The sequence below is a fragment of the Hippocampus bargibanti genome, linkage group LG12 (genome assembly GCF_051943395.1).
Source record: "Hippocampus bargibanti isolate YZ-2025 linkage group LG12, ASM5194339v1, whole genome shotgun sequence".
NCBI lineage: Eukaryota > Metazoa > Chordata > Actinopteri > Syngnathiformes > Syngnathidae > Hippocampus > Hippocampus bargibanti.
The window spans coordinates 13,647,379-13,665,397 of record NC_142745.1 but is presented as its reverse complement, the minus strand read 5'-3'; the positions used below and the strand labels follow the sequence as shown (position 1 = coordinate 13,665,397).

The 18,019-nt window shown below is 39.9% G+C and overlaps 1 protein-coding gene across 2 annotated transcripts; it reads left to right on the top strand.

The window, feature by feature from the left end:
• The first annotated feature begins 19 nt into the window (after positions 1–19).
• Positions 20–15,747, top strand: phtf1 (putative homeodomain transcription factor 1). Of its 2 annotated transcripts, XR_016116679.1 has the most exons (18): positions 20–314; positions 515–606; positions 731–787; positions 858–927; positions 987–1,145; positions 3,645–3,822; positions 3,908–4,007; positions 4,941–5,105; positions 5,838–6,080; positions 6,158–6,286; positions 7,446–7,715; positions 9,167–9,298; positions 9,374–9,460; positions 11,157–11,312; positions 12,902–12,997; positions 13,076–13,201; positions 14,405–14,624; positions 15,346–15,747. XR_016116679.1 is itself a non-coding variant. In XM_089010639.1 (17 exons), exons 2-17 carry the CDS (start codon positions 577–579, stop codon positions 14,423–14,425), a joined length of 2,019 nt encoding a protein of 672 aa, XP_088866765.1. In that variant the 5' UTR covers positions 20–314; positions 515–576; the 3' UTR covers positions 14,426–15,747. The 2 variants fall into 2 exon arrangements, 1 of the variants encoding a protein (XP_088866765.1); XM_089010639.1 differs by having other exon boundaries at positions 14,405–15,747.
• The last annotated feature ends 2,272 nt before the right edge of the window (positions 15,748–18,019 follow it).

Here is an 18,019-nt window from a genome sequence, read left to right as displayed (position 1 = left end):
TCGATTCAAACCCGGAAAAGGAGAGCGGAATATTATCGTTAGTGTAAATGGAGAAGGACGCTACGGAAGGCAGAAATATAAGTCAGTTATGGCACTTTTCTAAAAAAATGGTATGCTTTTGATTAACATTATTCTGGAAATCGTTGATGTGCAGGGCGTGAAAGGCAAATCCAATTACCCTCCAATACAACCCCGGAGCAGTGGAAACATGGAAATACCTGAATACGTTTTAAACACCAAACAACAATCACAATCGATCCTGTAATGATTACCTAGCGTTTTCCAAAATGTGCCAACTCTGCCGTTACGATCAGGTAAGTATTCTACTTTACTAACTAGCCGACACGGCATAGGACAAATATGTCTTCCGGATTACCTGTACCTAGTTTTAATAACATTACGGCTGTAAAGCCACGTATCATGCTACGTGGCCTAATAAAATACATCTCGTTCAAGTTCAGTGGGTTCATCGTCACCTCTCCTATTTGTTTAGTATTGTTTTCCTGCCCCACAGCTCTCCTGTGTTATCTGTGAAATGAGCTGACTCTGGATCAATATTTCCAGCAACAAAACACAATGGCCAGAATATCCTGGTATCAAGAGAAGGTGGGTCGGTCTAAGTACAAAAGTGGCTATTCGTCACTCTGGAGTGAACAGTGGCCAGGGTAAAGTTATGAAAATAACTGATGATTAAAATATCCTATTTAATCAAATATTGTTCATGCCACAGATTGGAGCATATGATCAACAAGTCTGGGAGAAGTCTTTGGCGCAGACAGATTTAAATGTAAGAGAAGGAGAAAATATGTTAAAGAAGGTTGTCGTGTGTACATAAATCCAAATCGTCTGCCCACTAGGAGTTGGACAGTAAACCCAGAAAGACCGGCCACATCAAGTCAGACCTCATCGATGTTGACCTGGTCCGAGGTTAGAGTCCAAATGCCAAACTGTCACATTCGGAGCCATTATTGCCTTGTTCTTTCTAGGGTCCACATTCAGTAAAGCGAAACCACAAAGTCCCTGGATGGCGTTGACTCGCAAGGGTTTGGTCCGTGTGCTCTTCTTCCCCTTCTTTTTTCCGTGGTGGATCCAGGTCACCTCCAAGACCATCTCATCATGCCTTCTTCTACTCTACTTTATGCAAGGTTGGCTACATCCCTAGCATTTAGGATAAATGCAACAGGTAACCTTTGTTTTCCGCTTGATTTACAGGGTAGGTTTACATAGTACACAGGATTACTACAAAATCTTGCTGTCAAAAATGTCACTGTAATCTACTGTGTGTTGTGACGTTTACTGGCACCATAGAGCCCGCGCAGTTTAAGCAGTGGCGGGCGATGGATTTCATCGCTAGGCCCTCAGTCGTGCTAAATCTGAATCAATCCAGACTGAAAAATGTGGTGTGATTTACTACAAGTCCACTAGAGGGTACCATTCGCCAGGAAATAACCATTCTTAATGATGTCCATCGTTTCTTAAAATGGCCATCTTGAAAATGGCTTTAACAGTAAATCACCAGCCCAATCCATTTCTCCTCCTTCAGCCATTGTGGGTTGACAAAGCTGCTATTGAATCAGCACATGTGTTTATGCAACTTGCCCCGATACAGTGTGCTAGCTCTGGCCAGTATGCTATTGTCACTAGTAATCAGAGCAGTTTTCGCAAACTACGATTGGCTAGTGACTAGCCAATCATAGTTCACAAACTATGATTCACGAGTCACTTGCTGATGGGTTAAAAGTGATCATTCGTTCCTGGTTCATCGCTCTTCAGGGTGTTAGAAGTGGGATGATGAAATCAGCAGGAAGCCAGGTGTTAAACAGAATAAGTTATTTTAATGTTGTAGACCGCAGGGAGATTGTGAGGTCGGTTGAGAAGAGACAGAGAGGAAAAGAGAAAGATAAACGCGCTGGGAGAGCATTTAAATAAGACGGACAGGATGTGACGTAATAGGATGTGATGTAATAGGATGTGACATCATGTAAAGGCAGGCAGGATATGGCGTATGAGTAAGTCCAAGAAAAACAAAACAATGCAAAAAGATGTTTAAAAATGTTCGGATAGCGAATTACCCCAACACTAGCCAATCAAAGTTTGCGAAAACTCTGATGTTGACCAGAGCTCATAGGCGTTGTTATCCCTTTTGGGGTGCCAACTCGAAATCTGATTGGTTAGAGCAACAGTTTGTTCGACACATTTGATGCTCCAGGGCAGGCAGAACTGATTGTGAAGGTGTCCAGGTAGATTTCTGACGCTGGTAACAAATGATGGCTGAAATGTGATTGGTTAAATGCATAAATACGACAACACACATCTGGAAGCAGCGCAACGGGGGAAAAGTAATGAAAGGAAACAATTTGTAAGACAATTTGGAATGATTTATTAAGGATTAATGGACAAAATATAATTCACATCTGTCCGTGATTCAGATAGTTTTAGGCTAGCAGAGAAGGCTTTGCAGTCCATGACAATCTACCACTGATTGTAAAACAAAAACATCATCTGAGTGACTGGTAAAATCTCAGAAGAAATGGCACGTTGGATCTCGATCATCAGTTTTTCTCAAACTCACAAAACTGCAATTTTTATCTTTATCAAATTATACAAATTTAGCAGCATTTTTGCTGTACTGTTTGTATTCATTCTCATTAAATTTTCCAGATTTGCTTAATGTTGCTTTTGCTGACTGTATTTAGTTATTAATCGTCAAACCTGAGCGCCACAGGAAGATCCACATGTTCTTATTATGCCCCTTAGAGGACGTCACTTTTTTGTTTCCTAACTGACATCAGAAAAACGTTTTATAGCATCTAAAATACCCAAAACACTCAGTATGATATTTTTATTCAAATGCAAAACACCAATAAAAATGACTTAAAGTGTCCAAAATCTGCAAAAAAATGAGCTGAGAATTGGGCATTTTCAGAAAGTCCCGCCCCCAGTTCGTGATGTCACGCCAAGACGTCTTGCATTGCTAGAGAATCAAAACAATGGCTTCAGATTCGGAGAAGAATCTTTCTTGTTACACATCCATTATGAATATGATTCAAATAGTTCTGAAGAGGAAAGCATACATGTTTGCAATCGATTAAATAATTTATTCCGTGCCATTTTGAGGCAACATTGGGGGTAAATGTCTCACCCAAAAAGAGGCAGAAGAAAATGGCGACCTCTTGTAGATATGACAGTGTATTGCGTTTCCACAGGCTGATAAATTCCTTATATGGAGCTTGGATGCCCTCTTCTGGCGCAACACAAGGTTTTCAGACCAAACAAGCATTGACGTGATGGAAGGACTGCTACAATGTGTCCTTTTTTCGGTCAGGGGCGTTCCTTCAGTGACGTCACGTATGGACTCGTCACCAACTCATAAACAAGACTTCCGGAATATTCAACACCAGTCTTAAAACGTAAAATATAGCTATATGTGGTGGAATCTTTCTAAAATACGCTCAGTAGAAGTCATTTGAAGCCATTTTACAAATTATGGACACGACTTGTCTGGAGACGTCGGTTGTCCTTTAAACATGGAATTATTTAACTGTCATTCTTAACCCAAACTGTCATTCTTAACCCAAAGTGTCCTTGAGAGTTTTGAAAGGCGCTTAGAAATAAAATGTATTATTATCATTCTCCCCATGTAGTGGCCGCTGTGGTACTCTATGTGGAAATCCCTGGAGCAAATCCCAGTGAGGTGTTCGGGCCCTTATGTCTCATGCTGCTACTGGGCACCGTGCACTGCCAGATTGTGTCAACCGAGTGCAGCCGCTCGCCCGCCACCAGCAACGTCAACAACGAAAGCATTCCGGTCCGTCGGAGGAGGTGAGTTCTTAAAGCCTTGACCCAAGCAATTTGGGTTCTGTATTGTTAAATGGCTTGTTGTTGTTTTTTTCCTGTTTTGGTCTAGGCCCAGGAAGAGCAGGGTCCCAAAGAAGTTGGATGAGAGTGACGAGAAAGAGCTGCAAGTCTCATCGCAGTTTGAGGAAGTTCAGCGACCAAAGAGAATGGTACTGTCTTTCGTCGAATTCGGTGGAGAGAACCTGGGTGGAAATGGTGAAAGAAAAACAGACACGTTGCAAATGTTCCATCCTTTCAAAATGAAATGAAAAATAAAATAAACAGAGAGCAACAAAAAATTGCCACGTGTTCTGATAGAACTCAACAAGCAGGCCTGTCATACTCAGTTGCCTTACTGTACATCAGTGTCAAAGTCTAGGCCCGGGGGCCAAATCTTGCCCACCACATCATTTTATTCGGCCCGTGAAAGCAAATCAAGCATGTCAAGAGCCTTGATGCTTGCAAAATTCTGACCCAAAATTTCAAATTGTTATACAGTGATACCTCAGCTTTAGCACACGAAAATTTCGCCTTACGAACATCATTATCTACTGTAGCGCCTTATAATGTGGTGCGCCTTATATTCGGAAAACTTTTCTATATTTATATATTATATTTGAAAAACTGTTTTCATTCATTGAAGGTGCACTTTATACGCTGGTGCACCTTATACATGGAAAACATTTGAAAATACCCATTCATTGGGGGTGCGCCTTATATTCCTATGCACCTTATACATCGGAAAATACCTTGCCTTAAAAACCTAACAACTACAAATGCAACTGACTGCAGTGCATTGATTATCACAAATTAAGGCTTCATTTTCCTGCATTACACATGAAACGTTAAATATGTCAGATCCCTTGAAAGGGTGACTTGTTCTCTTTATACTTTGAATGGTAAAACGTTAAAAGGTATATGAATTGATATGATTGTTAAATATATTGTTGAATCGAGATCAAATGAAATATGAGCGAGGGCATATGCTCTTTTGGATTGTTATATAAAGCTCTAGCATGGATATTTTTTGTATTTTTGATTCTGTGAAATCTCCTTTAAAAACCGACTCTACTCAAACGGTGGTGTTTGACACCTTTCCACAGAGCAAAAGACATTTTGGCTTCGGCGCGTCGGACGAACTCTCGAGTGAAGAAGAAGAGGGCGTGCAACCGGTCGATGTGATGGCCTCCGGTCCCTGGCTGCCATCGTCACCACCGTCTTCTGTGCACCCCAGACATTCCAACATCAAAGCTGCAGTCAGGTCTCAGGTGAAACTTTTTCGTCCCTGTACTATTTTGTTCATATCAAAATCCATCCAAAAAAAAGTTTTTTTTCAGGAGGATAAAAAATGTAAAAAGCTCGCATAGCATTTTGTTCAGTTTTTTTTACACTGAAGACGAAATTGTCCACTGAGTCAAATAAACACTGCATTCACCCATGATGTCTCTCACGCACATATAATGATGATAATGATAATGATAGTAATAATCATGATAGTAATACTAATAATAATACTAATAATAATAACAATAACAATAATAATAACAATAATAATAACAATAATAATAATAACAATGATATTAACAATGATAAAAATGATAACAATGGTAATAATGATAATGTTGATAATGTTGATGATAATAATAATAATAATAATGATGATAATAATGATAATAATGATCTTATTCTTTTCCTTTTGGCTATATTGATAATAATATTGATAATTATAATAATAATAGTAATAACAATAATATAGTAATAACAATAATAATCATGATCGTCATCAAATGGATGGATAATAAGGCGACCTGATAGTCGAGTGGTTAGCACGCCGACTTCACAGTGCAGAGGTCATGAGTTCAAGATCTGGTTCGGCCTCCCTATGTGGCCTTTGCATGTTCTCTGATATTTAAAAAATATTGGACATTGACTGTTGGGTTGCAAAATGATGACTTTTGTGCTGATTTTCACAATGTTTATCCTCCTGTTTGTGACAACAGGAAGGAGCCGGAGCCTCCATGGCAAAGCCCCGAGAAGTCGAGCGTGTACGACTCAGCGTGGGCTCCCGGCCGACCTCGGACACGGACGACACCATGTGGGAGGAGCTCCTCCAGGACCCCGACTCCGCCACCACCGGAAGCAGTAACAGCGAGGACGACGGGAGGTTTGCAGGTGGCTTTGCATTGCAGCAGACCACCACACTGAGTAGCGACGACGACAGTCTGCAGCAAGGCATTGCAGGGGTAAAATCCAACACAACATATCATTTGTAGATTTAACAATGATGGCCTTTAACAACTTTTTTGTGACATATTGACAGCACCAGCTCTCCTGGCTCCAAGCATGCCATCCTTCCCGGGATCGAGTCAGCGCCATTATATGGGAGCAGGGAGAGTGTAAGAAAGCAGACATGTCCGTGCTGGAGATCAGCGGGATCATTCTCTCTCGGGTACGGTAGCTGCCGGATTTTCAATCTTGATTGAGCCCAGGCGTGTATTCCTCTCTCGGAAAAATCTTATGGCACACCACCAAACAAAAATGTCACAAAAACTTTTTGGAGCTCGTAAGTAATCTATGTGGGAGTAAAGGAAAATAATTTTACAAATTTCCTGTCACCATACGTTGCTTTTGAAAAGAAACAAAAAAACGATGCATTATGTGTAGCACAGAAGACGGACGCTTTTCGACCCATATGTAATGAAAATCTGCATATGACTGATGCCTACTGAAATGCTTTGGAGAAAGGAGCAATATGTTCAATAAATAAATAAAGTTTTGATATATATATGTTTTTTAATTTGAGGAAAAAAAATATGAATCCGCCACAATGTGGGGTCCATGGTTTTTAACTTATTCACTGCCAGACGATGTGCAAAAATGTGTCCACTCCAGTGCCAGGGTTTTTTTCATTGTCACTGAAATTCTTCGACCCACAGAATATTGAGTTTTAGGACGACATAAACATTCAATACAGCGTTACAAATTTTAGACTTTTTTTCTCTCATCAGAAAAAAAATAGTTAATTCCTAAACGATATGGGTCTGGAGGTATATGAGCTTGAAATCAGGGTGGCTGTCCAAAATACAATGCTATACATACATAGTGGCTTATGTAACACTTTAACAACAGCTGAAGCTGAAACAAAGTGCTAACATGCAAAAGTGGGAAATGCTGCCCCTTGTGGTAAAGAAAAAAAAACATTGCCAAAGGCCGTAGCCAGCGCTTAAGCGCGTGAAAAAACAAACCCAAACAAATCCGGGAATGGCGCTCTACGTCATATTTTCAATTCTCAAATAAATTCGGAAACGACAGTGAAAGAGTTAAATTCATGAAATTAATGATGAAACCACAGAAAATATTCAAGCAACAATGACAGTCAAAAAAATAGCATAAAATGTAAATGTCAATAAAATTAAATTACATTTGTCAGAATCACCCAAAAAAATCATTGTTGAGATTCTTATTGGGATTTAATGATTGGTTTATGAGGGATCCTGAAGAATATGTCTCTCAGCCTTCCAGTCCAACGCTGTGAAGCATGCATTTGACAGATGAGGCACTTTTGAGTCAGCATCACCTTGATCAGACATCTTGTTTTTATCGTCTAGGTGAAGCTAGCAGAGCAAGGCGTGGGTTACCTGGTGTTTGGTGGTCTAGTGACAGCCACACTGGCACTCCTGCCCTTCGCCTTCCGCCTGGCGCAACATCTGGACGTGTCCAACCTCAGCTCGCCGTCTGCGGCCAAGCTCCTGGAGATTGCCTTCAACCCGGCCAACGTGGATGCCTACGCCTTCTTCTTCATCACCACTGTGCTCAGGGTTTGCCTCACGGGCCTCTTCTTCTTCATGATGTGCGTCGCTGAGAGGACCTATAAGCAGGCGAGTGGTAATGGTGGATTGATACTTCCAACAAGGAGGTTTTTGTTTGCAGGTTGATGCAAAAATGATGATTATGTTCCACTCTCTGATGCAATCCAAAGAGAGACCAGAGCACGTTCATGTCTCCATGGGGCCTTACGCATCATGAAATTGTGACGGCATCTATTTATGCCTGAAATATTAACTCATTAACTGCCAGACGTGCAAAAATGTGTCCACTCCAGTGCCAGGGTTTTTCATTGTCACTCGAATTCCATTACCCACTGAATTTTGAGTTTTAGGACTACATAAACATTCAATGCAGCATAAGAAACCTTAGACTCTCTTCTTTCATCAGATAAAAAAAAGTTAATTCCTAAATGATGTGTGTCTGGCGTTATATGAACTTGAAATGGGGGCGCTGTCCAAAATACAATGCAACACATACATATTGATTTATATAGCTCTTTAACAACAGCTGAAGCTGGAAAAAAGCACTAACATGGACAAAAAGGAAATGCTGCCCCCTTGTGGAAGGAAAAAGCCAGAGAGAGTTCTGGCCAGCGCTTTCTTTCATCAGAAAAAAAGGTAATGTCAAGCTTATTTGGTTCTCTAGTTATCTGCAGTGAAAGTGGGGGAACCTGCACAAAAGGTAAATGCTGCCTCCTCATAGAAGGGAAACACATTACCAGAGGTCTGACCAAAGCTTGAAATGCACCCCCCTTCAAGAAAAAAGAAAACCCTAACACATTCGGGAATGACGCTCCACATCATGCTTTTCAATTCTCGAATAAATTCGGAAATGGCAGAGAATGAGTTAATTTAACCATCAGAAAAAATAATTAATTCCTAAATGATATGGGTCTGGAGTTATATGAGCTTGAAATGAGGGTGGCTGTCCAAAATACAATGTAATACATATTGGTTTATGTAGCACTTTAACAACAGGTGAAACTGGAACAAAGCGCCAACATGGAAAAAGGGAAATGCTGCCCCCTTGTGGAAGGTACAAAACATTGTCAGAGGTCTGGCCAGCACTTTATTGGCACCCAAGCAAGAAAAACAAAACCCAAACAAATTTGGGAGTGGCGCTCTATAACATATTTTCAATTCCCGAATATATTGTGGACATCTGCCCTCATTTCAAGCTCATATAACTCCATATATATAACCTCTTTATTTCTGATGAAAGAAGAGCATCTAAGGTTTCTAACGCTGCATTGAATATTGATGTAGTCCTAAAACTCAAGATTCTGTGGGTGCTGCAATTCGAGTGACAATGACAAAAACCCTGGCACTGCAGTGGACACATTTTTGCAGACACGTCTGGCAGTGAATGAGTTAATTCATCATCCACAAAGGCAGCATTGATCGAAATATGATGCTTTACAAAAAAGAACAAATATTGAACCATATCAAATCATTCTAAAATAGAAATATTATTAACTCCATTTCCATCTCCTCCTCCGCAGAGACTTTTATTCGCCAAACACTTCAGCCACCTGACATCTGCCCGCAAAGCTAAGAAGTCAGAGATCCCTCATTTTCGGCTGAAAAAGGTGCAGAACATCAAGATGTGGCTGTCCCTTCGCTCCTTCCTCAGGGTGTGTATTAGGTTCCTTTTTTCCCCCAAGGTCACAACCACCACTTATTTGTCTGAGCACATTTATTTGTTGCAGAGGCGAGGGCCGCAGCGCTCCGTCGATGTCATTGTGTCCACCATCTTCCTCGTTGCCCTCTCCATCTCATTCATCATTTGCGCTCAGGTAAAGCAACGTATTGACAAGAGGTGGCTACAATAGACAAATTGGACGAATGCAAAAGTAGTGCTGGTTAAAGGACAACCAATGTCACTTTTTTTGTTTCCTAACTGACATCAGAAAAACTTTTATAGCATCTAAAATACCCAAAAGACACAGTATGATATTTTTATTCAAATGCAAAACACCAATAAAAATGACTTAAAGTGTCCAAAATCTGCAAAAAAAATGAGCTGGGAATTGGGCATTTTCACAAAGTCCCGCCCCTAGTTCGTGACGTCACGCCCAGACGTCTTGCATTGCTGGAGAATCAAAACAATGGCTTCAGATTCGGAGTATATGCTTTCTTGTTACTCATCCAGTTATGAATATGATTCAAATAGTTCTGAAGAGGAAAGCATTGATGTTTGCAATCGATTTAAGAAGTCCTTCCGTGTCATTTTGAGGCATCTGGACTGCAATGTAGTGTCCTAGAAAAGAGGCAGAAAATGGTGACCAGCTCCTGTGAGGAATTAATCAGCCCGTTTCCACAGGCTGATAAATTCCTTCCATGGAGCTTGGTCGCCCTCTTCTGGCGGCTTTTTGGTGCAACACGAGGTTTTCAAACCACACAAGTACAGCAAAATACATTGACGTGATGGAAGGACTGCTACATGTGTCCTCTTTTCAGTCACGGGCGTTCCTTCAGTGACGTTACGTACGGACTCGTCACCAACTCAAAAACAAGACTTCCGGAATATTCAGCGCGAGTCTTAAAACGTAAAATATAGCTGTATGCGGTGGAATCTTTTTAAAATACCCTCAGTAGAAGTCATTTGAAGCCATTTTACAAATTATGGACACAACTTGTCCGGAGACGTCAGTTGTCCTTTAAATACCGTTTCTGGTGTATAAGGCGCACCCAAAAGCCTTGATTTTCTTCAGCGCCATTGCCGAACGATATGCCAATAAAACGCTGATCAGACCTCTAGCAATATTTCCCCCTTCCACGAGGGAGCAGCATTTCCTTTTTTCCATGTTAGAGCTTTGTTCCAGCTCCAGCTATTGTTAAAGCACTATATAAACCAATATGTATGTATTGCATTGTATTTGGACAGCCACCCTCATTTCAAGCTCATATAACTCCAGACTCATATCATTTCGGAAGTAAATCTTTTTTTCTGATGAAAGAAGAGGCTCTAGTTTTTTTTGCACATCTGGCAGTGAATGAGTTATAACAAGCTAGCTATCTATTTGCTATCTATTAGCTATCTTGCTGGCTAGCTAGCTATCTAGGTCGCTATCTATTGGCTATCTGGCTATCTAGCTGGCTATCTACTGGCTATCTAGGTAGCTATCTATTAGCTATATGGTTATCTCGCTGGCTATCTATTAGCTACTTAGCTATCTATCTATTTGCTATCTATTAGCTATCTTGCTGGCTGGCTAGCTATTTATTGGCTAAATGGCTATCCAGCTATGTATCTATTGGCTATCTATTAGCTAGTTAGCGACTTTTTATCTATTTGAGTTACTTCTGGGTTGAGTGAACGCTGGTGCGTGCTGCCGCCGCTGCTCACCCGCAGAAAAACTTATCCTGTGACCTTGAGAGTTTTGAATGGTGCTTAGAAATGAAATTTATTATTATTATTATTTCTTGCCTACGAGTAGCCTCTGTGTTTTGAAAATGTATTTCTTATGGCAGAAATGTGTTTTTTTTAAGCTTTTGCAGAGCCACAAGACCTTCCTGGACTCTCTGACCAACTGGGAACTGATGTTGTGGGCCTCGTCGCTCGTCCTCTTCCTGCTCCGGCTCGCCACGCTGGGTTCGGAGACAAACTGCAAATATAGCAACTCCTCGGTGCTGCTCACTGAACAGGTCAGAATGTGTAAATCACAGTCAACTGTGAAACCAGCTTAGAAATAGTACACCGTTTCATTGTAGTGGTGATGTTGATAATATTTCCATTCTGTTATGTATCCAATATATAAACTACATTTTGGAAAAATGATTTTATTTGTATACATGTATCTTCCCACCACCTACTAAAGACGAGTTAGAGTTTCAATGGTTAAATATGACTTGATCGCATTATCATTTACATCTCTATACAGTGTGAAAAATTAAAAAGGACATACATACATATAAATACATACACTCCTATGACCTTTTTTCCTGGAAAATATGACAAAAGTCCCCAAATCTCTTTTTTTTTTATATTAAAAAAACTCGAGGACAATCTAATGAATTTTTCTTCTCTACAATTGTATTGGGGTCTCAGTTGGGTGTCCAGTGGTACCGCTACTTACTGTACAAACGTCTCTTCAAACAAAATGTTCAAGTTACATAACGTCTCAACAGGAAAATATTACCTCTTGTTAAGAAATTTCAAGACACAAAAGATGACAAGAATCCAAACTAGGGCGCGGAAAATCCTACTGGACCCTCCGCACCCTGCCCACCACCTTTTCCAGCTACTCCCCTCAGGCAGGCGCTACCGATCCATGCGCACCAAATCCAGCAGACATTTAAACAGCTTCTTCCCCCAAGCCATTAACTCTTTGAACTCTTTCAACAGTAGCCAAAATGGAACTGTATAGTGCCACTTAGCAGTTTTTTTGACAACGATACTAGTGCAGCGTGTTCTACCGGAAACAAATTCCTTGTGTGTCCTACATACTTGGCAATAAAGATGATTCTGATTCTGATTCTGATTCTGATGACTTGGACATTTTCGAAGAATTGTTAAAAGCTAACAAAAGGATCTCTTGACAATACATAAATACATAAATCCGTACATACGTAAATACGCAAATACGTAAATACACAAATACGTAAATATTCTTCTTTTCCTTTCGGCTTTTCCCTTCAAGGGGTCGGTCGCCACAGCAAATCAGTGTCCGCCATCTTTAGAGGTTTGTTCCGCATTTTTGTTTTGGCCAAGCTTTTACGTCGGATGCCCTTCCTGACACAACCCTCTGTATTTATCCGGGCTTGGGACCGGCACAAGAAGACTTATGTCCCTTTGTGGCTACAGAACAAGCAACATTGCATACGTAAATAAATACAAACGCTTGGCAAAAACATGGAGTAAATTGGGGGGAAAAAAGATGAGGACGCAGCTAAAAGTAAAATGACATTTTTACGCGTTATTCTATTCTTTGGGTTTTTTTTTTTTACATGATGCGCAACTCATTTATTGTACAAAAATCTAATTGTAAAATGTATTTGTTATATATTTGATGATTTTTTTTATGCTTTAGGAAACATTATGTTTGAATTTTGAGGGGTGGGCAGGGCTTGGAACAAATTTGGGCATTGACATAGAAAATGAATCTCGACTTGCAAAATTTTGTAGTTCGGAAATTTCTTCCAAAACCGATTCGTTAAGTAGGGGTACCACTGTAGTCATACTGTACGTGACCAGCAGGTGTCACTGTTTCTTTCCCATTTTGCCTGCCTTCCAGATCAATCTCTATCTAAAGATAGAGAAAAAACCCAACAAGAAAGAGGAGCTCAACATCGTGAACAACGTCTTGAAACTCGCCACCAAACTGATGAAGGCAAGTACATTGGACAGGACAGCACCTTCATGAGTGCTTTTGATGTGTAAGCGGTATTAAAATCTAAACTCCCGCCAGGAGCTTGACACGCCATTCTGCCTTGTCGGCCTGACCGTCAATCCACTCGTCTATAACATCACTAGGGTGGTCATCTTGTCGGCGGTGTCCGCTGTGGTCAGCGACCTGCTTGGTTTCAACATCAGAGTGAGTCTCAAAGTTTGACATTCAAAACAATAACTTGAAATGCAGACCATTTTAGTCCCATGCAATACCGTATTTTCTGGTGTATATAAGGGGCAGCCAAAAGCTTTGATTTTCTTCAAAAGATGACTATGCGCCTTATTCGCCGGTGCACCTTATATGTGAAATCATATTGAGCCACAGGAACTAATGTCAGTAGCCACTGACTTCATCACACCTCCCATAGAAGAAGTATTGCGTAACGCCAGCCTCTGCTTTCGCTCCTTATGATGTAGTGTGCCTTATATTCGAAAAACTATTACATATAAATATTATATTTGGAAAACTGTTTTCATTCATTGAAGGTGCGCCTTACATATGGAAAAAGTTTGAAAATACACCATTCATTGGAGGTGCGCCTAATACGCCGATGCAATTTATACACCGAAAAATACGGTACTTATTTTAAATGTAATTAAATTGTATTAAAATTTCAAGTGCAATATAATACATACACATTTCATCTCATAACCTATTTGTTCTTTTTTTTGTTTTTTTTTACATTTACCATGTATGTATAATTTTTATTTTACCCTTTTGTGCAATACATTTAAATTGAATGTATTGTAATTTTGTTCTCCTGCATTTAAATTGTCAAAATTTGCATGATGTTAGAGTATCTCATAATACTATGAAATGTACTTGATATAATATTTAATGGTTTGTCATTATGGTTGGATAACTAAGTATGTTTAGGTGGTCATTGGTAACAAGTTTGAGAACAAATGCTGATGATGCATGAGTCTATTCTCAGTCAATGACACTGAAAGTGTCATAAAAGGGTCCAAAGAAAGAAAAAAAAGACATTAGCTGAGACTTCTGTGTAAGCTCTCAGTCGTACAGGAGTGGTCCATCGATGAGAAGGTTTCTTCAGCCGTCATCTGTACAAAAGTGAAGGTTTCGGACGTTTCGCCTCCTATCCAAGAGGCTTCGTCAGCGAACCGCTGTTTCGGACGTTTCGCCTCCTATCCAAGAGGCTTCGTCAGCGAACCGCTGACGAAGCCTCTTGGATAGGAGGCGAAACGTCCGAAACCTTCACTTTTGTACAGATGACAGCTGAAGAAACCTTCTCATCGATTAGCTGAGACTGTTTCATTGATGCCTTCCATTTTTTTCCTCTTCATCTGTGATGTGACAATTCAGTGATGCGTGTTTGTGTTTTTGCAGCTGTGGAAAATCAAACCTTAATGTGAAATGGGACAAAGGGCCTTCTCTGCTTTTGAAGTGGAAACAGACTCTCCTTCTAACCACACGTGCAAAGCTACTGACCCCCACATGACGGCGCCCACTTTTGGATTCCGCTTCATGGGGTATAACATAGCCGGGAAAGTGAAATACTTTACTGTACTGTCACTTGTGCCATATGATGGCAATAATTTAACACAAGGTGAGTATCCTAAGGGGTTATTTTTCTATTTATTTCAGGTGTATGTATGTATTAATAGACAATGACCTAGATCTGCCTTGGGGACCACTGTTGTGAAATTAACTATGCAAGTAGGGCTTTTTTATATCTTATGTTCCTTTCTGAGCAACACCAATACAGCAATGTTGTATTCATTCATTCATTCATTCATTCATTTTCGATAGAGCTTATCATCACTAGTCACATGTGAGCTGGAGCCACAGCTAACTGTTGGTGAGAGAAGTTCTTTTTGTGCTTAGACTGGTCAGCATTCAAGGCACAAAAAGAATAAGACAAGGATTGACATTCCCAAAGAAAAAAATAAAATCTACCGTGTGTTTAAATGTGTGTTTAGTGAATGTGGAAGGAAGCCAAAGAGAATCACAAGGACAATTATTTTGACAATTTTAAAAAGGGAATAAAAGGCCAGTTTTGTTTCCATTTTATCAAACTTTAACCCATCTTTAATTTTGTTTTTTTAATACTAAAATATTTAAGTTAAAATATTTTCTACTCTCTATTTTTCAATTGATTGTGAAATATTCCATGCGGGGTCACCGTTGGTATCTAGTGGTTCACTCACTTGGCATCTGCGGAGGTAGCATGGATTTAGTTCCTACTCAGTGACATTTTAAATGATTGTCTGTCTCTTTTGTGCCTTTTGTTTGAGCAGCAACTAATCCAGGCTGTAATCTGTTTCCAGATGTCACCGAGGGTCGGTTTTAGCTTTCTGTGACCCTGAACAGGATGAATGAGCAGTATAGAAAATGAATGGAAAGTCTTAATGAAAACTCATTGATTTTATTTCTGGGATTCTTCAAATATTCCTAAAATGCGTTGGAATGATTTCTCTCAAATATTAAACTTGCGCAGGGTTGCACTAACATTTCTGGTGTAGCAGAGAATGTAACATAAGAGGAGTGTTAATGCATGTTGGGAAACCACGCCATTTTTGTTTTTATTGAAACGCCAACTAAAATGTATTAAATTAGAATGATGCAACCATGTTATATGACTAGAGTATGTGCACTTTTATAGAATTGGGAGAGGCAGTGGTGACCTGTTTTGATAATAATGATCAATAGAATAAAATGTTTCAACTCCACTGGTGAGACTGTTTTTTAGCTGCTCAGTTTGCGACTGTTATCTACCTACATCGGTGGTATAAATCCAATTTGTTTGGCATAGCAGTAAAGATTTGTACACTGTGTGTAAACGTATGAGCAGCAAACATAACAATATGATAAAAATGGTACAGTATTGTAGTACCCACTAATAAATCATTAAGCGGGACAATGTAGGCCTAAAAAATTACAACCGCTACAGTGACAAAAAAAAGACTAGCAACATCAGAGGGATAATACTAGTGGGCCTCAATCTGCAGTACATATGCACCTAAAAGCTACTAACCACTCATTTGACGACAATGAGATTAAAATCTTAGCGAAAGAAAATAGATGGTTTGAAAGGGGAGTAAAAGAAGCTATTTTTATACAACAGCAAAACCCTTCACTAAATCGCCATGGTAGTGTGAGGTTTATTATTATTAAAATTATTAATATTGTTATAATTATACTAGGAAAATACTAAATTTGCGAATTAGGAGACTTAACATAGAGATAAAAAATAAACAGTCAGAAATAGAAACGTATTATCAGCGATTACAAACTAAATTTACCCACAAAATCTATCAGGAAGTGTGTGAATTTACTAAATCCGGACACATGAGGCACCACAGCAAAAACAAAGAGAGACATAAGGGTAAATTTCTAAAATTACTTTTACTGAAACAATCTCAGCTACTGAGAAACATGCGAAAAAATTAGGAATGAGCAGATTTCTAGGGAGAATTGGATCAATAATTTGTCAGAGATCTCTCAGAGACAGAAAAGGCGGTACTAACCAAAGGTTTAAATTTCTCAGTAACTCCTAAAACAGTACCTGCAAAATATTACATCACAGCTACTGAATCGGCTATTAAAAATAACAAACTTCCGTATGCAGGGGCAGATGATCTACGCATTAAAATATCAGCCCTTCTCAATAGTGCCAAACTACCTCCGTCCAACATAACATTAGAAGAGAGAAAGGCGTTAACTACTCTACAAAAAGACAAAAATATTACTATTTTGCCAGCCGACAAGGGCAGATGCACAGTGCTTCTCAACACATTGGATTATGAAGACAAAATAAATAGGTTAATCAGTGATTCTAACACTTATGAGCAACTAAAAAGGGACCCTTCCAATAGATACAAGAAAGAAATGATAGACTGTCTCCAAAAGTTAGAGAAAGGAAAACATATAGACAAACAGATGTATTTTAGATTATACCCGGGAGAGGCCACGCCATGTATCTATGGCAGGGGTTGGGAACCTTTTTGACTAAGAGAGCCATAAAAGTAAAATATTTAGAAATGTTTTTCAGCGGGAGCCACACGCACACGCGCGGGCACATACAAACGCTCGCGTGCGCGCGCGCGCACACACGCGCACGCGCTGCTACTTTTCAACAAAATATCAGAATGTATTATTTAAAATAACTTTGTGATAGTACTCACCGTTAACATGGATGGTTTTCCGTTCCTCGTTTTTGGTAAAAATCCAGGAAAACGATCAGAATGAAATTCAATTTGCCGGTCCAGAGGCGAAGTTACTGCTAGCTAGCCTGCACACGGCTCATAAGCTTCCACACTTGCTATCTGCAATCTTCTTCTGGCAGAAGTATGTCGATGCTAACGTTAACATGGGGCTTGTTAAAATGTCACTGACATTCGACTGTTTCATCGATGGTATTGTTTCATTGCAAATTAGAATCAGAATATTTTCTCTCCTCTAATGCTCCGAAGCATTCACGCTGAAGTGCACAAGTTGGGCTCATTTAAAGGGGCGTTTACCTATTTCAACATGACGGCCACTATCATCCAATCAACATGGCGCTTTCGGCCATTCTAGGTCAGTGTCATCCAATCAGAATTGCGCTTTTCGCCAACTGCAGCCCCAACGAGAAATGAACGACGAAAAAAATGACAATATGTAATATTTATCGGCGAGCCATATGCAATCATCAAAAGAGCCATATATGGCTCGCGAACCATAGGTTCCCGACCCCTGATCTATGGCCTGCCAAAAATACATAAAGAAGGGTTCCCCCTCAGACCCATTGTTTGTAGCATTGACTCCTCTACATACAATGTAGCCAAATATTTAAAAACTATCTTAGCTCCGTTGGTTGGCAACACAGAATATCACGTAGAGAACACCACAGGGTTTGTAGAGAGGATCAAAGACCTCATATTGGAACCTGAGGAAACTTTGGCATCATACGATGTGACTTCTCTCTTTACATCTGTCACAACCCCAGCAGCAGTCCCAGTG

What these genes read in the sequence shown, in the direction of transcription:
- phtf1 (XM_089010639.1), top strand. Translation starts at nt 577, where the DNA reads ATGGCCAGAATATCCTGGTATCAAGAGAAG. An exon ending in TGGCGCAGACAGATTTAAAT is followed by an intron (nt 788 to 857) that starts GTAAGAGAAGGA and finishes TCTGCCCACTAG; the next exon opens with GAGTTGGACAGTAAACCCAG. An exon ending in TCGCCACCAAACTGATGAAG is followed by an intron (nt 12,998 to 13,075) that starts GCAAGTACATTG and finishes AACTCCCGCCAG; the next exon opens with GAGCTTGACACGCCATTCTG.